This window comes from Dryas octopetala, chromosome 1 (assembly GCF_963921425.1).
Source record: "Dryas octopetala chromosome 1, drDryOcto1.1, whole genome shotgun sequence".
In the NCBI taxonomy this organism is placed as follows: Eukaryota; Viridiplantae; Streptophyta; class Magnoliopsida; order Rosales; family Rosaceae; genus Dryas; species Dryas octopetala.
In genome coordinates, this window is record NC_141366.1 from 8069145 (window position 1) to 8095260 (window position 26116).

A 26116-nucleotide genomic window follows, 5' to 3' on the forward strand; every position below is an offset into this window, starting at 1 on the left:
GTATATTTTCACAGAGTGAACTATTTGCGTGGCTTAAATATCTGTCCTACGTTAACCAGAGAATCAACTAGGCCGCCTTCAAGTAACGTGAGGCTTAAGAAACAGGATATTTCTGCTGGTAGATTACTATATTGATTTTCAACCCAGCATTAAATATATATGCTATACAAATAGTTTACCCTTGTTCCTTTTTACTCCATTTAACATAATAATGAAAGTTAAACAAATTATCAGGTAAATGAGAAAGCAAAGTTACTGAAAAACTGATCAACTTAGTATTACCATGCAGTACAAAATTGAGGAGTTACCGTGCTAATAACTTTCTAATACAGAATAAATAATATGAAGATCCTAGTCTAGTGGTCTTGGCTATGAAGGCATTCTGTGTGATCAACCTCCAATAAGCAAGTATATTAGTAGACCCAGTAGCTTCCCCATTGCTAAGTTGTAACTTGACCATCCTGTCACAACTGATGAGACTGATAAGTGGAAACCTGCAATCAGCAACCAAAGTGAGTGCCTTTGAAGAGCTCAGGTGGAGGACAGCATTGACCATCCAAATCAAACAAGTGGTGTTTATATTCTTTATTAATTTGAAGGCTCTGTAGAATCATCTCTAAATCTCAAATGAAAAAGCCCACAAGGCCACTAACTTAAACCTTATCCCCTGCAGCCACCAGCACCTACCTGCACTTTCTGAAGTGGCCACCATATGGGTTGGGAGTATCTTTGAATACATCCAAAGTGATTATTGATGGCTTGGAATCACCAACAATTTGACAAAATGGATGCAAAAATGTTGTGCTATTTACAGATGAACATTTGTTTTGTATTTCCCTGTACTTTTTGATGCTGTATAAATTGAAGTTACATAATAATAGCAGTAAAGCATATCAGAAGGTATTACATAAACATTGAAATACCATGTGATAGCCCACCAAAAGAAAAGGCCAAAAGGGTCATCTGCAGATGCACACATGGGAACAAGACACAGTCATAACTAGGGACACAGCCTGAGGTCCTCTTTTATTATTGTATTCCATCTAATAGTGGATGGGATCCACACTCATAAATATAACCCGTGTCCACAACCAGAAAGACTAAAGTCAAGACCTACCGAAGGTTCTTTGCAGTTGAAGTTTTCAACCACAGGTTTCTTTCACACTTTTAATGTATGCCATTGTGACTTGTGAGAGGGGTATACATTCTGACTTTGTGCAATCTAGATCAGAGAATTTTTAGAGTATGAGGTGAAGAATTTCCATGCATGGTTTAATTCATATCGACAATAAACAAAAAAACATTAATGATAAGTTCATAACCCACCCACCCAATCATTTCTTTTGCTTTTCTTTTGAATGGTTGAGAGCATCTTGCACGTTATCAAATAGTGAGTGACATTCATAGGAAGCAACCCCATTGCACAAGAAAGAAAGGCAAGCCAGCCATAAAGACAAAACACCCGTCAATCTTGCTAGTGTTTTACCATTCCAATTAAGCTAACAATCAATGAATGAGATTGTCAACTTATTTTCTTATACATGTCACATCGATCTATCATAATCTTAAAAGACAAAAGAGTAAAACAGATTGATATTAAGAGATGTATTCACTGTGACAATAACTGAATCAAAACTAACCGAATGCTTAGCCATGTGGCATTTTTTTTACTTATTCATATAATCAATCAATAATAACCAATCCAAGCTGGTTTTTCAATTGGTAAAATTCTTCTATGCCTTACTTGGAAGAGGAGGGATACTCTGCTCATTCCTGAAGAAATTTTCTGGATCAACAGCAGTCTTCACCTTCACCAACCTATCAAAATTGTCATTGAAGTACTTCACCCCATAAGCCTTCCCTTCTTCAAAGCTATCTGTACCAAAGTTATTGACACCAATGTCAAGGTCCCTATAATTCAAGAAAGCACTCCTTGGGCTCTTGGACACAAATGGGGTCATGTAACTGAAAAGCCTCCTACTCTGTGTGGTAAAATTCTTCTCTGCCTCATTCCCTTGTATCTCCCAATTCACCGAGTACTGAATCTTGAACAAGTTCCCGGCGCGGTGCGGAAAAGGCGCCTCCGACGCCGGAATCCGGCTCATTTCGCCGCCATATGGGTTGAAAACCAACCCTACTTTCCCCACCTCAATCATCTTCTTCCACAACCACTCCAACCCATCTCTCGAAATTGGGGTCTGAACATAGTCAGACTTCCTCTTCAAGAAATTAGCATTATTAACGTTTCGATCAAGCAGTACCTCAGGGCTGGTCGCGTTATCATAACCCCACCAAAGCACAGATTGAATCCAGTTCATTTCTATACAGTTGTCCTTCTTCAAACCCAGTTCAGGAAACTCCTTCCCCAACAAAGCCACAAGCTGCTCTGCATTTCCCAAAAACTCAGCCAAAATCGAAATTCTCACAGTCTTCTCACCCTTCTTCACTTTGGAACTCACCGGCTGCAAAAGCATCCTCAACCACAGACCATCATCTGTGGTAGGTGCCACCTCTTGCCACCTCACAACGACGTCGGTTGCATTCTCTTCCAAGTACCTCTCAACCCGAAAAACCGTAACCGTTTTCGGTACAGAAACCAACCGCAACTTGAAGGAGACAATTACTCCAAAACTCGCTCCACCTCCTCCTCTAATTGCCCAAAACAGGTCCTCCCCCATCGCCTTCCGGTCCAGAAGCTTCCCATTTACGTCGACGATCAGCGCGTCGATAACATTGTCGGAGGCGAGGCCGTACTTCCTCAACAAGTTGCCGTAACCGCCGCCGCTGATGTGACCGCCGACGCCGACCGTGGGACAAATTCCGGCGGGAAAGCCGTAGTCTTTCGTCTTCTCCCAAATCCTGTAGTACAGTTCTCCGAGCGTGGCGCCGGTCTGAGCCCAGACAGACTTGTCTTCAACGTCGACGGCGATGTTCCGGAGATTGAACATGTCGAGGACGATGAAGGTGTTGTCGGAGACATAAGAAATACCCTCGTAGTCGTGCCCGCCGCTTCGGATTTTGAGCTGTACGCCGAGCTGTTTGGCGCATAAAACAGAGGCCTGGACATGGGACTCGGTGGAGGGGGTGACTATGAGGATTGGTTTTGGTGTCGATGTTTTGTTGAAACGCGCGTTTCGGATGTAGGCTCTGAGCACAGAAGTGTATTCAGGATTGTTTTGGGCGAAGAGTATGTTTGACACTTGGCCTGTTGAGTTTGTTTTGGTGTTCAGGCATTGAAGAAAGGTGTCATAAACAGAGTCCGAGGCTGCCCATGAAGCAGAGACACGAAGAAGAAGAAGAAGAAGAAGTGGAAGAATCATGGTAGACACCGAAAGATGAGAACAGGGGATTGCTTCTCTCATTGGGTTTGTCAAATTTTGCCTTTGCTTTTGGCTGTGTTATAAAAAGAGAGGAGGGGGCTTGGGTTTATATAACTTTTTTTTTTTTTTTTTTCTAGTACAGATCGAATAACAAGAGGGAGGTTTATATACTTAATATGGATATTATTGTATGTAATTTAATGTAGAAAAAAAATCGTAAGTTTGCGAATGAAAAATCAATTTCATTCTCATGCTTAGTAAGTACAAGAAAGATAAATTAATTCTTGGTCCAAAAAAATCTATTGCTTTTATTGGGGGAAAACAAAATCTTTATTGAAGTAATGAAATTGATTTTTCATTTTTAGAAAAGTATTTATTGTTTTTTTTTTTTTGACAAAATTAAGTCTACTATTATTTTAAAATAAATAATAAATTAAGATATAATTAAAAAATTGACCAAACATAACATTTATTATTTTTAATTTCTAGTTTATTTTTTCAAGTTTATCAAATACAGGAAAACTGAAAAACAAATTTTCACATTTTCTTATCCAGACAGATACAAAAGAATTTCGTCAACCAAACGAACCGTTTTCAATGGTGGTGAGAAAATTCAATGGGAAAATATTAGAAACGGAATATGTTACGTATGTATTGCCGGTTTTGGCCATTCGGCACCAATCATGGGCATACTTTTCTGAATTACTAGGTGGAACGAATATGACCACACGAATTTGTGTATATTTTGACTCTTCTTTTTGTTTTTGATAAGATGTGTACATTTTGGTTGACTTTGATTAAATGACTTTGGACAGAGAATTTTTTGTGCACAATTAACTACCCATTATGTAATTTATGTGGGCTAAGTCTTCATGGAAGAGTCTCTCATTTATGTGTTATGATTTTTTGGGATGTTCATGTACTAGTCAAAGGTTTATGAATTTATTACCAAAAAAAGGTTAACAATTTTTGTTCGATATAATCCAAAACAAAGAATCCTAATGTTTCGGTAATTATTTAATGAGAGATTATACTTAACAAACTCTATTGATATATATTGGCTTAAGATACCTAACCAAGAACAGAAAAGAATTCACTGCACTTTTGACCAGGAAAAAAGAAAACCGACTAAGAACTAACAACAAATTTCCTATGTCAGAAACAAAGAAGGGTTATGAAATTACTGTATCGAAATTATTTTTCAGAATTTTGATCACAATAATAAGATAATCTCAAACTTATGATTCTCTGACACCCGACAACGAAACCCCTTGACCGAAAAAAGACAACTAAACGTCTGAACCCAATATTTACGAAGGGATTGGAGAATGTGTAGATCTTGGCTTTTTTGCCAGTTCCCATCCCACATATAATTTTGTTATGGGATAATTACCAAAAATTATTCCCATATCAGTGAAAAGTATGGATTCTCTAGCGGCAAGGGAAGCGTTGCCAGCCAAGACGCTGTTACGTGGTTGGGTAATTTATTACAGTAATAACTAATTAACTGAGCTTATTTAAAGTTATCGCCTTTGATCTTCTATGAAGTTATTTTCTACTAAATAAATTTAAAAAAAAAAAAAACTAATTAACCAACTGATTATACATTATAGTCCCTAGTCCTCTTGCAACGGCCATCATGCAAATACCATCCCATCACGAATCTCATCGCAACCTAATATGCGTAAATAATTTAAAATTTTTATATATCGAGTATATGTATTGTTAATGCAAAAGATAAACAGACACATATATAATGTATATACATAGAAAGTATGACCATAAAAATTCATTAAGTATTCGCCGTATATTAGTACTGAATTTAGGCCGACTCTGTAATATATATGACCCATTTATACACGGCTCCTAATAACTTTGTCTTAAATTCCTTTTATATATAGGAAGTTTGTCTAAAATAATGTCAAAGATGCACTTATAAGTAAATTTTCAAATTTAATTTCTATTCATATTTTCTAATAAATTTGAACAATTTAGAAGGTTGACACCGACTAGCATGAAGTCAAACAAGAAAGAGAATTAGTAAGTTTTGGGTGGGTTAATTCATAGTATTAATCAACTAATCAATCTTTTCTAACAAAAAAAAAAATCAATAAATTTAGATTTAAATTTAGGGCGATAATATTGAACATTTTTATAAGCATTGAAATTGCTTTCTTTCTTTTTTGTTTCTTTATAATTTGGGCCTGAAAGAATTCTTTCTTAATTGGGAGAACATAACATAAAAGAACTCGATCGATCATAAAATTAAAGGAGAAGACAGAATTAGTACTTAATTATTTGATTTTTTAGCATTATTATTCCAATATTAAATCATTAAATTTATAGCAATGTTCATCTTTTTCTCCAAATGCATGGATTGTTAATTAAGGTCATTGCCTGTTCAAAGACATTCAGTCACCTCACCTAGCTTGTTCCGAAATGTAAGAACGTGTTGAAATTAATTAATCTTGTAAATTTTACAAGTGAACAGCTAGGTGCATGTGCATCATGAATGTATTGATATATATATTGTAGAGAGAACAAATTTTATAGTTGTATATGTAGCAGGTAGGTGTAACATGTGCTTAATTATGATATATGGTCGGCAAAGCATGTATCTAGAGCATTTACCACTATCCGCATGCACAAGTCAATGTTATTAAGCAATATAGTGTGCCATTTGAGAGTTCAGTTTTGGAAGCCAACCATTGTCAACTTGCTGAATTGCCCAATCGGTGGGTGTTGTGCCTGCCTAGCTAGCTAGCTTGCTAGATAGATTTTGAACTTTTCAAATTAGCGGCCACTTTTAATATGTGGGCACAACAGGGTTTTGACTTTTGAGTCTTTGACTTGCTCTTAAAATTCTTTCGATATATACATAGCTATTTTTTATTTTTAAATTTTTAGAAAATTATCTAAAAATTCTTTAAAATAAAAGGTAATGCTAGGAAGATTATTTCATTGTACCATATTTGTGGTACCACATGATGTGGCTTCCTAATTTAAAAATAAAAAGAGAGAGAGAGGGAGAGAGAGATCAAGAGAGTGACTAAAAAGTCACATCATATAGTATCACAAATATAGTACAAGACCCGGTCCCTTTTAGTATTTTCCTATAATAAAATTGGGTCTAGTAGGTCTGAGTGTCAGAAAACTATAGTTAGTTTAAGGCCCAAACTGCTACTTACTAGAGTCAAGTTGTCTTTGGGCTTGCGGACGCTTGAAGTTTTGAAAGTGTTGAAAACTTGAACATGCTGTGATTTTATAAAACTCAAAACGCTTGTTTTTATTTTATTTTATGCCAGAAAACACTCTTTATTTTTTAAAACACAAAATTTGAGCAATTCAATGTCAATTGTCAAGTTTGCACTTCAAAGGAAAGTTTCTTGAATTGTTGAATGACATTTTGGAAACTCCAGCACAATGAAACATACAATGTAAATAGAACCGGACCTTATTCTCCTCAAACAGAAGAGCATGTACAACAAAAAAGAATATTAACGGGTTTTTTTTACTCATTTTATTTTTATGCAATCCATAATATCTTATACAAATAAAATTTCATTCCTTAATCACTGATTCTTGTTTTAGTATAGTCAGCAAGCTAATAGATATAAGTTAATATACAAAGCAGCCTGCTTTACTCTGCCATTTTACCTTCCCAAGCTGTACTAAGAGATGGGATACTTTGTTCATATTTAAAAAAGTTTCCTGGATCTACTGCAGTTTTCACTTGTACCAACCTGTCAAAATTGCCCTTGAAGTACTTGTTCCCCCAAACACTAGCTTCTGAGTAGCTTGCATTGCCATTTCCATTGGTACCCAAATCAACATCTCTGTAATTCAGATATGAACACCTTGGTGACTTTGACACATAAGGTGTCATATATTCATAAAGCCTTCTTATCTGATCAAGATGTTGATCTTCAGCCTCCTCACCTTCCTCTTTCCAATTCACTGAGTACTGGATTTTGTACACATTTCCTGCTCTATGTGGAAATGGGGTTTCAAGCTCAGAAATTTCACTCATTTTTCCACCATAAGGATTGAATGTAAGCACTGGCTTTCTCAATTCCATCATTTTCTTCCACAGTCCTTCAAGACCCTCCTTTGAAATTGGTTCTTGGATGTAATCAGATTTCTTCTTCAAAAACTTCTCTGATGCTGGTTGTCTTTCAAGCAAAACATCAGTGGAAGTACCAATTGGGTAATTAGACCAATACAGGACTGATTCTATCCACTTCATTTCAATATAGTCCTCATGCTTCAAACCCAATTGTGGCAAACTCTCATCCATCAAAGCATGAAGCTTTTCTGCATTTCCCAGAAACAATGCAACAAATTTAGCTTTCACACTCTGATGCCCCTTTTTATTCACAGGCATCACAACCACCCTAATGAAAAGATCTTCATGGGTTTTATCGGCTACATACTGCCATTGATGAACAATGTCGGTGGCACCTTGTTCCAAGGTCCTTTCAACTCTAAAAACTGTGACAATTTCTGGGACAGAAACCAACTTGATTTTCCAAGAAACTATGACCCCAAAGCTAGCTCCACCTCCACCTTTAATGGCCCAAAAAAGGTCTTCTCCCATTGACTCTCTATCTAGAACTCTTCCATTAACATCAACTATTTGAGCATCAATGAGGTTATCCACAGAAAGACCATGTTTCCTCATCAAGTTTCCATACCCACCTCCACTCAAGTGTCCTCCAACCCCTACTGTGGGACAAACCCCAGCTGGGAAGCCATGGATGCTGCTCTGCTCTGCTACTCTGTAATAAAGCTCACCCAGTGTTGCTCCAGACTCAACCCATGCGCTCTCATCTTCTGTGTTGACAGTTATGGATTTTAGATTGAACATGTCGATGATGATGAATGGAAGGTCCGAGACATAGGAAAGGCCATCGTAGTCGTGGCCGCCGCTGCGGATTCTGAGCTGGAGGCCATGGATTTTGGAGCAGAGGATTGAAGCTTGGATGTGGGACACATGGGTCGGGGTGACAATGAAGAGTGGCTTTGGAGTTGTGGGGGTTGTGAATCGGAGGTTTCTGATGTAGGAATGCAAGATGGGTGTGTATGAAGGGTTAGTTGGGAAATAGGTGACTGCTGAGATTGGTGGGGAGGAATATTGGGACAGATTGGAAAGGCATTGGAGGAAGGTCTCTTGGATTAGATGTGAAGCTGCTGCCATGGAAACATGGAGAAGAAGGAAGGACCCAATTGCTAAAATTGCAGAACTACTTGGAGTTTTCATGACATGAGAGTTGGGTTTTGTTGGATTGGCCGAAATGTGCTTGGGACAACGTACAGCTAATAAATCATTAGGAAGTTTCTGCTTGCAAGTTTCAATCTAAAGGTTGGTGTTTGATAATTGAAGAGAGAGAAATTGGGGCGGTCTAACTCAAAAGTCTTTGATCATTAAAGTTGGGCCAGGAGCCTTTAGGGCCCAGATTGCATGCAGGCCAACAAGCAATGCGAGTATTAACATGATGTTGATGACTATGGATAAAAACATATTCATACCAAAAAAAATTTATTATATTAGAGTGAAACGAACTTTTTCGGATCTAACTTAATCATAACCCTTATCTCACCTACTTTCACCGCTTGGGTTACCCTTAAGGCTTATGTTCATACAAAAACATGCAAAGAAAAGATGTCCAACAGCTTATATATCCACTACAACTAATCCCATTCTTAACCTACGTGGAATTACAAGAGGCACATAACTGCAGTTTACAATTATATGTATGTATATATTAATAATGTTGCACTTTCCTTTATTGAGTAATAGTTTTGCACTTCTTTTTTCCATGAATAATAATTCTGCACTTAGGTATCCGAAAGGTGGCTTTAGAAGAAGGTAAATTCTTTGAACTGTATGAAACGTAGTTTTAGTCTCTTCCGTGTTGTTCAATTAATCTTGCAAAAGCCACTTTTTAATTTTGCTTGGCTTTCCAGGACCTCTAAACAGCACAAACAAGATAAACATTGAACATAGCTGGAGCCAATTGCTGGCTTGTCTCCAGTGGACATCCAATGGTTTTCAATTCATATACATAGCAAAAACATCATCAGATTTGTATATAAATAAAGATTATATTAGTGATCAGCTCCTACAATCTCATTTGCAATTTTGCAGAGGAAATAAATATGGCAATCTTACAAGTAAAACTGCTTCTTCCAATTCTTTGCATCCTTTTCAATTCGGTACGGTCCACAACTTCCAATCCAACATTATCTGAAGCCTTTCTCCAATGTTTTTCCTCCCAGATACACCATTCTTACAACTCAACTAATCATATAATTCTGACCAGCAACAGTTCTGCTTATACCTCAGTCTTGCAAGCTTCCGTACACAACCTCAAACTCTTCAACATTTCAACCCCAAAACCAGAAGCTATCATCACTCCTTTTCATGACTCTCATGTCCAAGCAGCTGTAATTTGCTCCAAGGAAAAGGGCATACAGATAAGAAGCCGAAGCGGGGACCATGACTATGAGGGTCTATCTTATGAACCCAGATCTCCTTTTGCCATCATTGATCTTGTCAATCTTCAGTCCATTGATGTTGACATAAAGAATGAGAGTGCTTGGGTTGAGTCAGGTGCTACTCTGGGAGAGTTGTATTACAAAATTGCAGAGAAAAGTAAAGTCTATGGATTTCCAGCAGGGTTTTGTCTCAGTGCTGGTGTGGGGGGACATATTAGTGGAGGTGGGTTTGGTAACTTATTTGGAAAATATGGTATAGCAGCTGACAATGTTATTGATGCTAGGATTGTTGATGTTAATGGCAGAATTCTGAACAGACAATCTATGGGAGAAGAGCTCTTTGGGGCTATTAAAGGAGGGCAAGGCTCAAACTTTGGAGTCATTCTGGCATGGAAGCTTAGGTTGGTTCCTGTTCCCCCATCTGTTACAGTTTGCAGAATTGTAAAAACCAAAGAACAAGGTGCAACCAAACTTCTTTCTAAATGGCAAAATGTTGCAGATAAGCTTCATGAAGACCTTTTCCAACATTTGGTTATCAGAGTTGGAAATGAAGCTGGCACAAAAGGTAGCAAAAATGTCAAAGTTTCGTTCGATTCGTTGTTTTTGGGGCCGGTTGAGAAACTTCTGCACTTGATGCAGGACAATTTCCCAGAGTTAAGTTTAGACCGTGGCCATTGTTCCGAAATGAGTTGGATTGACTCTGTTCTTGACTTTGCTGGCATCTCAAGACCCCAGTTCTTAGAAGTTTCAGCTAGGCGGACTGATAAGCTTGAGCGCTTCTTCAAGGCCAAAATATCAGACTTTGTGAGTGAACCCATTTCAGAATCTGGCTTGGAAGGTTTATGGAAAACACTACTTGGAGTAGAGACATCCTTATTGATATTGACACCTTATGGTGGAAGATCAATGAGTACTGAGATTTCTGATTCATCAGAAACTCCTTTCCCACGTAGAATTGGAAACATGTTTAGAATCCAGTATTTGGTGACTTGGGATGATGACAAGGAAACTGAGAAGCATATTGGGTGGATGAGAAGGGTGTATGCATACATGGCACCATATGTCACCATATGTCTCAAAGTCCCCAAGAACTGCTGCCTATTTGAACTATAGGGATGTTGAGTTGAGTAGGAACAAGGATGGTAATGCAAGCTATGCACAAGCAAGCAAATTGGATTTGAAGAATAACTTTAAAAAACTTATTAATTTTAAGTCCTTTGTTAATATTGGTAACTTCTTTAGAAAGGAAAAGAGCATCCCTGTGCTTCCCATCCAAGGGAAAATTTGAAGTTAATAGATGGGTTTGGGCAAAAGAAGAAAGCAAAAAAAAAAAAAAAAAAATTGTGATTGAGGGAGCTTGCAGTTGTTGCTTTTGTGGGCTGCTTGTAATTTAGTTTCCTGGTGCCGTTTGTTTGGTCTGGTGCCATGCTATTTAATTTTCTGTTATGGCAGTTAGTTCCTTGGTGAGCCTTCTTCTTTTTCCCCATTTTGGGCTGCTTGGCCTTGTATAGTGTATTTGGCCATTGGTCATGAAATAAAGTATTGTACAACAATACAAAATCATGCATTGAATTATATTGATAGCACCATTTGAATATGAAGCTTTTTTTTTTCTTTTTTTTTTTTGTGTCGTTCGTGAACTTTATTTAATAGAAGAACCAACTAAAACCCTTTTCCTGTGTTTGGCTGTCTGGTTCATTTTTTCTGTGGGCTTTGCATGTGTTGAAGTAATTCTACCCAATGATTTAGTACCAAATTATAATAAAAACAGACTAAGAAAGAAAAGAAGAGACAAAGGATTTGTACTAATATAAGTACTGGAAGCTTAATATTCTCTAATCCCAACAAAATTTTGTGTTAACTTCTTATTTATGCACTTTAAAAAAGCATAACCTAAGCTCCCTGTGCTCCTCCTTTATAATTACTTTGATGGAAGAGTTGGAATACTCTGTTCATTCCTAAAGAAATTATCAGGATCGACCTTGGTTTTAATACGTACTAATCTCTCAAAATTATCCTTGAAGTACTTAATCCCATAAACCTTGGATTCATTGTATTCACCCTTTGAATTAGTACCGATGTCAAGGTCCCTATAGTTGAGAAAAGCCTCCCTTGGATTCTTGGATACATGAGGAGTCATAGCTTCATAAAGTTTTCTGGTCAAATTCAAGTACTTGTTGGTAAGCCCTCCTTCTTTCCAGCTAATTGAGTACTGAATCAAGAACTTGTTGCCTGCTCTATGTGGAAATGGAGTTTCTGTTGGTGAAATCTCACTCATTCTCCCTCCATAAGGATTCCACACCATTCCAACTCCCCCAGCTTCCTTCATCACCTTCCACAAAGCTTCCAAATCTGGCTTTGAAATTGGTTGTTTCACATAGTCAGATTTGCGCTTCAGAAATGTTTGTCCCTTGGGGATCCTACTGAGCAAAACATCAGGGAATGTTGCATTGCGGAGATTGAGCCAAAACACAGTTGATTCAACCCAACTCATTTCAAAGCAATCCTTTTTCTGCAAACCTAATAGTGGAAAGCTTTGATTCATCAACTTCAGAAGCCTCTCAGACTGCCCCAAAAACAAGGCAACAAATGATACCTTGTTATTCGCTGGTGACAGCATCAGTCTTATGAACAGATCATCATCTATCTTATCAGCAACTTGTTGCCACTGCACAACCATGTCTGTTGCACCTTGTTCGAATGTCCTTTCCACCTGAAACACTGTCACCGTCTCCGGAACCCGAACCAACTTGATCTTCCAAGCAAGAACCACACCAAAACTTGATGCCCCACCTCCTCTAATGGCCCAAAACAGATCTTCTCCCATGGACTCTCTGTTGAGGACCCTACCCTTCACATCCACAATTTGTGCATCAACAATGTTATCCACAGAGAGCCCATATTTTCTCATCATGTTCCCATATCCAGCTCCAGTGAAATGTCCACCAGCCCCAAGAGTAGTGCAAATACCAGCAGGGAAGCCATGGACTTTGCTTTTCACAGAAATCCCATAATAAATTTCACCGATGGTTGACCCAGATTGAACCCATGCACTCTCATCAGCCAAATCGATATTGATAGACCTTAGATCAAACATGTCAAGAACAATGAAGGGTTTGGTGGATACATAAGAGAGGCCCTCATAATCATGGCCACCACTTCTTATTCTGATCTCCAAGCCAAGGCTTTTGGCACAAACAACAGCGGCTTGGACATGGGATTCATGCTTGGCCGCCACAATTAGCAGCGGTTTTGGGGTTGTGGGGGTAAAAAACCTTAGGTTTCTAACATGTTGCTGCAGAACAGAGGAAAATGAGGCATTGTTGGAGGTGTAAATGGATTCAGAGATGGGATTGGAGGGCTGAGAATGTTTGGAAAGGCATTGGAGAAAATTGGTTTCATCAACTGAGGATGAAGTTGCAATACATGACCCTGATATCACAGCAAGGATTGAAAACATAGAGAGTGTTGCATATTCTATAGCCTTCATTTTTCTTGTGGAATGTTGTTTCTCATCTCAAGGTACATATTAGTGCCTTATAAAGAGGATGAAAAACATGCATGGTTATTGTGGTATGAATTCAAGATACGATTTATAATGGTAATTATGAACTGATGACGATATAATAACAAATTTAAAGAATTAATTGACCTTGATTGTAGGATAGAAATATTAGAAATCTTTGTTTTGACCAAAAAAGAAGCAAAGAAAATTTGAGAGATTTTTTTCCATAGAACATGGCACATTAAATTAATAATTCAACAAAAGATTGAAAGAATGAAGAGTGGTAAGCTTGGTACCTTCATTGTTTGTGGGATATGATATTCTCTATTTTTACAGAAAGTTGGCAATATTTATAATAAATCAAAGCACTGACCTTTTGAACTTTTTTTTTTGGGTACATTGCATTGCATTCAACATATTTGGATTTTATTGTTAAAATGATGTGAAAAATAAAATTCTCTGTAAGAAAATTACTTTTGTTCTAGATTATCTTCCTTTCACGAAATTCATATTTTGGAAAGACTTGTTAAGACAGACAGACTCATGATCTATATAACACTATCTAGCAACAACAAAAAAAAGTTAATGTAGATATATTTCTTAATGGAACATAAATCACTTTTTCACATCAGAGTAATTTATTTAAACGAGCATCATTTCATTCTCTCTTATTCAAAATTCAAATAAAAAAAAAAAGCAAGAGTTGAACTCTTGTCGTGGATGTAGAAAAGTGTTTCTTACCACCGGAGTTATGAATCCTACATCTAAAATTGATGTAAGACATTATAAAAAGCTGATTTTTTTTTTTGTGCGATAAATTAATTATTCTTACAAGGAAAGTTACTTATTGTACAAATACAGGTGTTAAGTTCTGTTATATCAGTAACAAGAAACTTCAAAAAATTATTTCATGTGCTTAATACATTCCTCTGAAAATTTCTCAACAAATTTGAGCTCCCCATCCTTTTTTCTATCTTTCTTTCTCTAATGAGGTGGGATACTTTGTTCATTCCTGAAAAAATTGTGAGGATCAACCGCGGTTTTCACACGTACCAATCTATCAAAATTGCCTTTAAAAGACATGCTTCCATAAACTTTAGCAGTTTGAAAGCTAGTCTGGTTGTGCAGATTGGCCCCAATGTCAAGGTCCCTGTAGTTTTGGAAGGCCTCTCTTGGGGTCTTGGACACAAATGGAGTCATCCCTTCATACAATTTTCTCGAGAGGTCAAGGTGGTCTCATCTTCCACCCAAAATGTAAAGTACTGAATCAGAAACAGGTTTCCATCGCTGTGAGGGAATGGTATTGCTGACTCAGCAATCTCACTCATTCTTCCATCATATGGGTTCCACTGCATCCACACATTCTCAATCTTGAGCATCATCTGCCATATGGATTCTATTCCAGCTTTTGGAATTCGTTGTTTCACATGGTCTGACTTGGCTTTGAAGAAAAATGGTGGGCCTTTGGGCTTGTTGAGCAGAACATTTATGGAAGTTCCAACTGGGTAGTCGGCCCAAAACACAGTGGACTCAAGCCACTCATTTCAAAGCAGTCTTTTTGCTGCAAACCCAGACCAGGAAAACTCTCATTCATCAATGCAAGAGGCTTGTTAGTTTGTCCCAAAAACATACCAATGAATGACACTTCCACAGTCTTGTTGCCCTTAACAGTATTCTTGACTTGAGGCATTGCTCTGATGAAGATGTCTTGAGGCAGCTTAGGTGCTACAAATTGCCACCTATTGTCAAACAATGTGTTTAGGGTTTAATAATTTCAGCATATTTCATTAATCACATAAAAAAGGTATTTATATTTGTACAAGTGAGGGTCTAAATAGCAAATACATCTATTCCTATAATTACAAGAAAACCCATATAAACTAGGAATTTAACACTCCCCCTCAAGTTGGTGCATAAACATCACACATGCCCAACTTGATAAGTGAACAATCAAATATCCTACTTGACACAGCCTTGGTAAGAACATCAGCCAGCTAGTCTTCAGATTTCACAAAAGGGAAATCAACAATCTTAGCCTCTAATTTCTCCTTAATGAAATGACGATCAATTTCCACGTGCTTCGTACGATCGTGTTGAACCGGATTATGAGCAATCTCAATCGCAAATTTATTATCACAAAATAACTTCATAGCGACCTTGGGTTTATACCCCAAATCTATCAACAACCTCCTTAGCCACAGGAGCTCACAAATACCATTTGCCATACCTCGGTACTCCGCTTCGGCACTGGATCTAGACACCACCTGTTGTTTCTTACTTCGCCAAGTAACTAAATTACCACCAACAAAGGTGAAATACCCAGCTGTAGACCTTCTATCATCTGCTGATCCTGCCCAATCAGCATCTGTAAACCCAATAACATCCAAATGGTCATGTTTACTAAATAACAACCCTTTACCTGGTGCGGATTTCAGATACCTCAAGATACGTTCAACTCCATCCATATGTAATATCCGTGGGTCATGCATGAACTGACTCACCACATTAACAGCATAGGCAATATCCGGTCGAGTGTGAGCTAGATAAATTAATCTCCCCACAAGTCTTTGATATCTTCCTCTGTCAGTCGGAGCAGAATTGTAGCTTTCAAACAACTTATGGTTCTGCTCAATAGGAGTTGCAGCAGGCTTACAAGCAAGCATACATGTTTCTGTCAAGAGATCAAGGACATACTTTCTCTGGGACAAAAAAATTCCATGTGAAGATCTCGCTACTTCAATCCCAAGGAAATACTTCAGGTTACCTAATTCTTTCATCTCAAACTCAGAAGCCAGGTAAGTTTGTAGCGAGGCCATCTCCTCCTGATCATCTCCTGTCAAAACCATATCATCCACATATATAATGAGTACAGTACGCTTGTTACCTCTTCGTTTAATGAATAGTGTATGGTCTGAATTACTTTGTTTATAGCCTGCAGCTTTCATAGACTTGGAGAACCGTCCAAACCAGGCTCTAGGTGATTGCTTTAGGCCATACAATGCCTTTCTTAGCCTGCACACCATACCTGACTGTTCCAGTTCAGGAATTCCAGGAGGAGGATCCATATAGACCTCTTCTTCAAGGTCGCCATGCAAGAATGCATTCTTGACATCAAACTGAAGAAGAGGTCATTCCATATTAGCAGCTAGAGACAACAACACCCTCACAGTATTCAACTTTGCTACTGGAGCAAATGTCTCCTGATAGTCAACTCCATACGACTGAGTGTACCCCTTGGCAACCAACCGAGCTTTATACCTCTCTATGGAACCATCAGCTCTATGTTTAACCGCATAGACCCATCTGCATCCCACAGGTTTCTTCCCTTTAGGTAACTGAACCAACTCCCAAGTCTTATTTTTCACCAATGCCTCCATTTCTTCTGCCATTGCCTTAGTCCATCTTGAATCTGCTAAAGCATCCTGCAAATTTCTTGGGACAGATACAGAAGATAATTGATGCACAAATGACTTATATGACTCGGATAGCCTATGCGAAGACATATGACTATTTATAGAGTATTTGGCTTTGGCGTTAGGATCTGGTTCATAAGATGTAGGTGGAATACCTCGGGTTGACCTATGTGGAAGCTTATACCTAGAGGTGTCAGGCTCAGACTCAGATTGGATACTCAAATCATCAGAAAAAGAAGGGGAAATAGGATGTACCTCATGAGACGCCTCTGGAGAAGATTGTATCAGTGGTGAAGTATGAGGACTGAGAGTTGTACTATCATCAAACAAACCTCCAAACACGGAAGAGTCAGAAAGATCACTGTCACACTGCACCGCCGAGTCTGTAGGTAAGCAAGATTGATCTACCAGAGGAGGTATTTCACCCACCGTACCCACTGAGCGCTCGATACTACATTGCTCGTCTTTTTTGTTTTTTGTCCTGTAACCTGAAACCATTGAAAAACTCCATATCTATGGCGGCATTCGTCCCTTCACCAACGTTCTCCCCCTGAAGGGAAGGTGCGGAACACTCATAAAAAAATTGTTCCTCATGAAATGTAACATCCATAGAGACATGGAACCGACGAGACGGAGGATGATAGCACTTGTATCCTTTAGTAGCACGACCATAGCCAACAAAAACACATTTCAAAGCCCGGGGCTCCAATTTGGTACGTTGATGCCCATGTAAATGGACATACACAACGCAGCCAAACACTCGAGGTTCCAAATGCAAAATAGACGGAAGCTCACAAGAATCAGCAAGGACATCCAATGGGCGCCGAAAATCGAGAACACTAGATGGAGTGCGGTTAATTAAGTACACGGCTGAGCTAAGAGCATCGCCTCATAAGAAGGTCGGTACCCGACCGCCAATCAACAATGATCGAGCAATCTCTAGTAAGTGTCTATTCTTCCGTTCAGCCACCCCATTCTGTTGGGGAGAATAAGAACAAGATGTCTGATGGATAATGCCATGTAAACCAAAGTAATCTGTCAATCCTTTGTTAACATATTCGCCGCCATTATCCGAGCGGAGAATACGAATCGAATGATTGAACTGAGTTTTCACCATCTTATGGAACAATTGGAATACTCCACATACATCACTTTTATTATGAAGAAAATAAATCCAGGTCATACGCGTGCAATCATCTATGAACGTGACAAACCATCGAACGCCATTACAAGTAGAAAGAGGGGCAGGTCCCCAAACATCAGAGTGAACCAAACCAAAAGGAATTCCACATTTATTATCATTAGAAGAAAACACTATTCGGTGACTCTTAGCCAACACACAAGTTTCACATTGGAAATCCTGGAAATTACAACCACGAAACAATGAGGGAAATAACCGCCTTAGATAACTAAATGAAGGATGACCCAACCGCTGATGCCAGAGCCAGATCTTCTTCTTATTTGCAACTAACTGAGTACCACTAACATGATGAGCCTGACTAACACCATCCAGACCCAAAGTATCACCATCCAGATAGTACAAGTCCCCATCTCTCCTACCACTGCCAATCCTCTCCTTGGTATGAATATCCTGAAAAATACAGTGAGTAGGAAAGAAAACAACAACACAACCACGAGATGCAGTTAGTTGACTAACAGACAATAAATTGCAGTTTAAGGACGGAACAAACAAGGTATTAACCAAGGTAAGAGACGAAACAGACACAGTTCCAATGCCAAGAACTGGAGAAGACACACCATTGGCATTAGTGATGAATGGTTTGGGACTACTAGATGACAAGGATTGGAATGCATATCTATCACAAGTCATATGATCGGTGGCACCTGTGTCAATTATTCATGTATTTGTACAAGAATTAGCAGGAGTACGCAAAGCACAATAAGATATACCTGACTTAGCAGCAAAAATAGAAGTATTGACCAAATTTCCCTTGGGAGCCGGTTGGGTAGCCTTAAAAGGAGAGTCCCCTGGAGATGCCTTCATGCCTTTCGGATGCCATTCCGGATACCCATGAAGTTGAAAACACTTCTCTACCACATGATTGGTACCATTACAATGAGTACATTTCCGAGTCTCATTCTTTCTAGAACCGAACCGGTTACCACTCGAGGGTCTGGCCACCATGGCCATGCTAGTATTAGTAGGACCACCAAGCATGACATCCTGGCGATTAGCTTCAGCACATACTGTAGCATAAGCAGTACGAAGATCAGGCAGAGGAGAGGTAGCAAGAATCCTTCCTCTAACACTATCCAAATGCGAATCAAGTCCAGCCAGAAAAACATATAGCCGATTAGCACTAACAATATCATTGTACAACCCAATATCTCTCGAACATTCCATAGGACAAGGTTGAATTGCATCCACCTCCTGCCAAAGTTTCTGCAATATACCATAATATTCAATAATAGTTCGACCATTTTGACGAGTGGAAATAACCTGACAATGGAGTGAATAAGCCTTGGAACCATCCTGACTCACAGAATACTGCCTCTTGAGAGCGTCCCATATCTCCTTGGCTGTCGCCATACGAATGAACAATGAACGCACATCTTTGGTCATTGCATCCAAGAGCCAAGACTTAACCATGCAATTTTCATCTTCTCAGGCCTCAAATTCAGGTGAATCACGATCCGTAGGCATAGGATGTGAACCTGAAACTAAACCCCAGCGCTTCCGGCCTCGGATCTTATTCTGTGCATTTAAAGCCCACTCTCCATAGTTTGTGCCATCAAGCTTTTCTGGAGTGATTACTGAGTCATTAAAAGTAACCGGAGGAAGTGTAGGAGGTGTACTCAATTCAGCCTTCTTGCCATCAGTCTTGGAAGAGTCGGCCATGATACCAAAAAACTAGACCAAGAAACGGATTTGTAGCAGCGGAACAAGTCAGAGAAGAGATCACGCAGCGGCTGATCACGCAGCAAGGGAAGCCGTCACACAGTAGCAGCAGATATGATGAGTACTTGAGTAGTATAATTGAGGTTATGCTTTGCCCAAGACAACACACGAACAGCAACCAATGTAGGCACCGCGGTGACAACACCCGCAATCGAAGCAGCCTTGAATCCTTCACGAACACCCTCTTGGGTGCAATGTTTGGCTCTTAAGATCTTCTGGTCTTCAGCAGGCGAAGGAATCACGAAAGCTTTTCTGTGGTCTTCAAAGAATCGCCGGCGCTGCAAGCAGGAGATGGACGGCGGCGCAGCAAAGGAAGACGGCGGCGCAGCAAAGAAAGAGTCGTCGTCGTCCCTGGATGGAGGAAAGGACAACGGCGTTCCTGGATGGCGGCGGCGTCGTCGTCGTCGTCTGGGCAGTGGCGTCGTCGTCGTCTGGGCAGCGGCGTTGCAAGCAAGAGATCAACGGCGGCGCAGCAAGGGAAGACGGCGTCGTAGCAAGGCAAGAATCGTCGTCGTCCCTGGATGGCGGCGGCGTCGCCTTCGTCTGGGCAGTGAGTCGTCGTCGTCTGGGCTGATGAAGATAGTTACAGAGAAAAAAAAAAAAAAAAACTGATAGTTGTATTTTCTCAGCAGGCAGGTGTGGAGAAGTCACGCAAGGAACAAACAATAGAGCAAGATTAATCCCATGCACACAGCAATAAGGATTTACACAGAGATTCCCACGTAAGGAACAAGAAAACAGATCAAGATCAACCCTAACACACCACCAAAAACCTAAGTCTGACGAATAGGAGTTTGGGTGGCTCTGATACCATGTCAAACAATGTGTTTAGGGTTTAATAATTTCAGCATATTTCATTAATCACATAAAAAAGGTATTTATACCTGTACAAGTGAGGGTCTAAATAGCAAATACATCTATTCCTATAATTACAAGAAAACCCATATAAACTAGGAATTTAACACCTATAAATGACATCTGTAGCACCTTGTTCTAAGGTCCTTTTAACATTGAACACAGTCACATTGGCTGGAACTGGAAGCAATTTGATCTTCCATGAAAGAATGACTCCAAAGCTTGCCCCACCACCTCCTCTAATGGCCCAAAAGAGGTCTTCTCCCATGGACTTTCTATCAAGAATTGTACCATTCACATTAACCAGCTTGGCATCTACAACATTATCCACTGTGAGCCCAAATTTTCTCATCATGGGCCCATACCCACCCCCACTAAAGTGGCCCCCAGCACCAGCACTTGGACAAGCTGCAGCTGAAAACCCATGAACCTTACTTTTTTCAGCAATATTAAAATAAAGTTCACCAATAGTAGCTCCGGAATTCAACCCAAGCGCTCTCATCAGTGACATTAATGTCAATGGACCGAAGATTAAACATGTCAAGAATGACAAAGGGGACCTCTGACACATATGAAAGACCCTCATAGTCATGGCCACCACTTCGGAGTCTGATGTGCAAGCCATGTTGCTTTGCACAAATTACAGTTGCTTGGACATGGGATTCATGTTTGGCTGCAACAATAGCCAGAGGTTTTGGTGTTTTGGGTGTGGAATATCTGCTGTTTCTAATGTATGCTAGTAAAGCAGATTGAAATGTGGTGTTTTCGTTGGTGGTGATGGCTTCAAAGATTGGGAAGGTGGGAGATTGTTTTGGGAGGCATTGGAGGAAGTCAGTGAGGAGTGGATCTGAAGTTGTCCACGGTACTAAATATTGAAAGGACTGAGAGAAGCAAGAGTAGTGCAGAGCTTGGTAGCTTCAAATTGTTTGTAGGATTTTTTCTACTACAATTTCTTGGCTCTAGTTCACTTCTTGGGCTTATTTATAGTGAGGTCATAGCACTGAGCTTCTTTTAATGGTACAGTGCCCCAAGTATTTTGGTAAAGTGGAACGAATTTTTACATTTTGTTGACAAAAAAGTGAATCAGTTTTAGATTTCTTTTGCTTTTTGGTCAAAACAGCTATAGATTTCCAAGATATAAAAGTTATGATTGGATTTCTTACCAAAATTAATTTCCACTGTTTGACTCATGTTTCGAATATATTTTACAATGAAAATTAATATTAGAGATCGATTCTATTAGGCAACATGATAGAAGAAAAATCAATGTATTTTTAAAATATTGTGTACCAACTAAATTTGGGTTTCAAATGATTTTGCATATACCGCATTATCATTTTTAAGTTATTTAAAAACAAACCTCAAAATTAAGAAAATTAAGGTGGATGAACTCTAAGGGTCTGTTTAGTTCAAGTTTTGAAGACCTGAGAATGAGAAATTAATTACATTTCCATGTTTGGTAAGTACATGGAAGGGAAATCAATTCTTGGCTCAAGGGAATCTAATGCCCTTATTGGGGAGAACATGAAACATTTGCTTCAGCTTGGGTTCTGTTTTTTCCCTCTTGGAAAAACATTTATTACTTCTTTTTTTAACAAAACTAACTCTGCTATTATTTTAAAATATCATATATATTGTCATTCATTAAATAAATAATAAATAATGATATAATTGAAAAACTGACAATTTTCATTTTCAATACCCACACAACCCAAATATGGGAATGGAAATAAAAAGTTAATTTCTGGTTTACTTTTCCAGGATTACCAAACATAAAAAAGGGAATTTGATAGTCAAATTTGGTATACAAATTTGTAAAAATCCTAAAAATAAGGTGATTGAATCCTAAATGGTGCCATGTCATTTGAAATCCAAATTCAATAAACAAATTTGAGATCCCTAACATTATTATATTGGATAAATACATTTGCAAAATTACAAAGACTTCCTTTTATTTGCAAATGCCGATGATTTGCATGCACACAAGGTTGCATTAGCACAACCATGGTATAAATGTAGAGCCTACGAGTAGCATTCAATTTCTTATATAAAAAAAAAAAAAGGAATTCTTAGAGAGATTTTTCGGTGTAATTGATACATCGTCACGTGATATAATTAGTATATGTGTCATAATATGAATGAATGTTATTAATGTTAAACCCTACTAATATAAATATATCATCCAATAATATCCTTACATGTTGAATTGGTTACACTACGTAGCAGTATATCAGTTACATTAAAAAAAAACTCTCGAATTCTTGAACAAAAAATTGGTTGAATTGTTGAAAACTTCAAAAATGATTTCATATGCCTAGAATTTCTCCACAAATATGTGTAAGAATTCATGATTCAATCATCCCAATTAGCAATATTCTTGAAAGAAAGAAAATTATTCCCCATTTTATGTCTCTCTATAACTCTAAAGTGGTGGTATACTCTGTTCATTCCTAAAAAAATTCTGAGGATCAACCACAGTTTTCACATGTACTAGTCTATCAAAATTGCCCTTAAAATACTTGCTCCCATAAAATCTAGCAATTGCAAAGCTAGTTTGATTATGCAGACAGGCACCAATGTCAAGATCTCTGTAGTTTTGGAAGGCCTCTCTTGGGGTCTTGGACACAAATGGAGTCATTGCTTCATACAGTTTGCTCATGAAGTCAAGGTACTGCTTGGTGGTCTCTGCCCCATCTTCAAACCAATACCCCATGTACTGAATCGAAAACAGGTTTCCAGCTCTGTGAGGAAATGGAGTTGCTGACTCAGCAATCTCACTCATTCTTCCACCATAAGCATTCCATTGCATCAACACTTTGTCTTTCTTAATCATCATCTGCCATATGGATTCTATTCCTTGTTTTGGGATTGGCTCTTTCACATAGTCAGACTTGCCTTTGAAGAAATTTTCTGGGCCTTTGGGCCTGTTAAGTAGAACATCTATGGGAGTCCCAATTGGGTCAGCCCAAAATACAGTGGACTCTACCCAACTCATTTCAAAGCAGTCTTTTCGCCTTAAGCCTAGTTCAGGAAAACTCTCATTCATCAATGAAAGAAGCTTGTCAGTTTGTCCCAAAAACTGACCAACAAATGATACTTCCACAGACTTGTTGCCTATTCCCTGTTTTGCTGTAGTGTCAGTAAAATTCTTGACGCGCGAAATTGCTCTGATGAAGATGTCATCGGGCAGCTTAGGTGCCACGTATTGCCACCGATGAGTGACATCTATGGCACCTTGTTCCAAGGTCCTTCTAACATTGAATACAGTCACATTGGCTGGAACTGGAAGCAATTTGATCTTCCATGAAAGAATGACTCCGAAGCTTGCTCCCCCACCTCCTCTGATTGCCCAAAAAAGGTCTTCTCCCATGGATTTTCGATCAAGAATCGTACCATTCACATTCACTAGTTTAGCATCTACAATATTATCCACTGTAAGCCCATATTTTCTCATCATGGGGCCATACCCACCACCACTAAAGTGGCCCCCAATACCAACAGTTGGACAAACTGCAGCTGAAAACCCATGAACCTTACTTTTCTCAGCAATTTTAAAATAAAGCTCACCAACAGTAGCCCCGGACTGAACCCAAGCGCTCTCATTTGTGACATTAATGTCAATGGACCGAAGATTGAACATGTCAAGAATGACAAAGGGGGCATCTGATACATATGATAAACCCTCATAATCATGGCCACCACTTCGGATTCTAATGTGCAACCCATGTTGTTTTGCACAAATCACAGTGGATTGGACATGGGATTCATGCTTGGCTGCTACAATTGCCAAAGGTTTTGGAGTTGTTGGTGTGGAATATCTGCGGTTTTTAATATATGCCAACAGAACAGATTGAAAAGTGGTATTTTGAGGGGTATAAATGGCTTCAGAGATTGGTTGGGCTGACTGAGATTGGCTTGGAAGGCATTGGAGGAAGTCAATGAGAACTTGATCTGAACTTGTCCTTGATACTGAAAACGAAAGGACAGAGACAATGAAGAGTAGAAGTGCACAGCTTGGTACGTTCATTGTTTGTGGGATTCTTCTACTCCAGGTTTTTGCTCTTTTGTACTCATTGACTGTATTTATAAATTTATAAATGCATTCAAAACACACTGAACGTTTTTTTTTTTCGGTACATCGCACGAAACAAAAAACGAAGCAAATCAAATCCCAAGATATATATTAACTTATTAAGGCGATACTTATAATGACTGATTTCTTTTAAAATTTTACTGCATTTGAGGTGACCACAGTTATTAACCAAATTTATGGGCCAGATTAAGTGACTGGCTAGCATCAATGAGATATACTTGCCATGATTTCGTAATGATTTATGAGCCCTTGACATGTTTAATCTCCGGTCCATCGACGTAGACGTTGAAACTGAGACTGCATGGGTCCAGGCTGGATTCAAGGATGGTTGAGAAAGTGACCGGATTATGGGCCGCTCAGAGCCGACCGCTGGTTCAGTTTGTGCACTCGCACATGGCCCACCAAGCTTAAGGGTCCCCTTAGACAGCCGGCCCATACAAGCTCTAATACTGTCCTTAAGTTTGTAAAGGCCCCACAGCTAGTTTCTCCTCATTTTTTCCTTTTTTTTCTTTTATAAAGCTACGGCACTAAGTAGGTAATTAATTGAGAAATTTATTATGCAAGGGGGTTTAATTATGTTTTTACCACCCATAGTTTTAGTCAATTTTCACTTTACCATCCAGATGTTTATTTATCTCATTTTACCATCTATAACTTTTCTTTGTGTCCCAATACTACATAAACCTTTTTACGTCTATTCATTCACCCAAATTGTCAAAATTGCTGACGTGGCATGTATATTTTAAACTTTTTCACACAATTTCGACCATGCCACATAGTTAAAAGTCAGATTTTCTTATGCCATGTGGCTGCGTGAGTGTCAATGTGGTCAAAATTGGGTTAAAAGTCCAAAATACACATGCCATGTCAGCAGTTTTGATGGTGTGGATGATAGACCGGATATAAAATGGTTTATTAGGACACTAAAAATAGTTATAGATGATAAAGTAAGACAAATAAATATATGATTGTTAAAAGTGGAAATAGATTGAAATTATGATCAAGTTGCATTCGAGCGCTAGCTACAAAATTATATCGTTAATTTCATACTAAAATGATAAAGAAACAAAAGCCTACCAAAGCACTTAATGATCAACCTTATCATGTTACGTACAATGGAGCTTTCACAAAGAATAAGACGTACACCAACCCTAATTCATAAGTCAAAAGCTAATATATTAATTAAGCTATATATACGTCTACACATTTTTTAGTTCTTGCTTATATAATCTTCTAATTAATCTATTGTTTAGGAATATATTGTCACGATGGATCGGTCAAACGAAATTCCTTATAAATCCCCACTCATAGCTATGGTAGAGAGAATACAAACACAACACGTACAATTAATTACTTTTCCAGACGTAAACACAAAATATAGAGAAACTGTGGATATATGCAATATTGGACAAGCTAATTATGATAAATTGAAGATATGTTATTTTTTTGGTAAACAATTGCAGATGTGTATCTATATCTAAATATTATAACTATCATAATCCCAAGCAATCA

The 26116-nt window shown here is 38.6% G+C and overlaps 4 protein-coding genes and 2 pseudogenes across 5 annotated transcripts; 1 reads left to right on the forward strand and 5 right to left on the reverse strand.

Moving 5' to 3' along the window:
• Positions 1 to 339: 339 nt before the first annotated feature.
• On the reverse strand, positions 340 to 3442 carry LOC147297287 (berberine bridge enzyme-like 21). Of its 2 annotated transcripts, XM_086247865.1 has the most exons (2): positions 1745 to 3442; positions 340 to 494 (listed from the first exon to the last, which is right to left on the reverse strand). In XM_086247865.1, exons 1-2 carry the CDS (start codon positions 3360 to 3362, stop codon positions 391 to 393), a joined length of 1722 nt encoding a protein of 573 aa, XP_086103991.1. In that variant the 5' UTR covers positions 3363 to 3442; the 3' UTR covers positions 340 to 390. The 2 variants fall into 2 exon arrangements, with proteins under 2 accessions (XP_086103991.1, XP_086103999.1); XM_086247873.1 differs by lacking the exon at positions 340 to 494 and having other exon boundaries at positions 1451 to 3440.
• A 3352-nt stretch (positions 3443 to 6794) lies between these two features.
• Positions 6795 to 8655, reverse strand: LOC147297288 (berberine bridge enzyme-like 8 pseudogene; annotated as a pseudogene).
• Positions 8656 to 9397: 742 nt separating this feature from the next.
• LOC147297289 (tetrahydroberberine oxidase pseudogene) lies at positions 9398 to 11297 on the forward strand (annotated as a pseudogene).
• A 442-nt stretch (positions 11298 to 11739) lies between these two features.
• LOC147297290 (berberine bridge enzyme-like 14) lies at positions 11740 to 13308 on the reverse strand. The gene has a single exon (XM_086243422.1). It carries the CDS (start codon positions 13306 to 13308, stop codon positions 11740 to 11742), a length of 1569 nt encoding a protein of 522 aa, XP_086099548.1.
• Positions 13309 to 14298: 990 nt separating this feature from the next.
• On the reverse strand, positions 14299 to 21702 carry LOC147297291 (berberine bridge enzyme-like 4). The gene is given in 6 exon segments (XM_086231455.1): positions 14299 to 14555; positions 14558 to 14863; positions 14866 to 15062; positions 20622 to 20992; positions 20994 to 21376; positions 21675 to 21702. Coding segments are annotated over 6 exon segments (1533 nt in total). The 3' UTR covers positions 14299 to 14307.
• A 1231-nt stretch (positions 21703 to 22933) lies between these two features.
• Positions 22934 to 24538, reverse strand: LOC147297292 (berberine bridge enzyme-like 7). The gene has a single exon (XM_086250402.1). It carries the CDS (start codon positions 24536 to 24538, stop codon positions 22934 to 22936), a length of 1605 nt encoding a protein of 534 aa, XP_086106528.1.
• Between the last annotated feature and the right edge of the window lie 1578 nt (positions 24539 to 26116).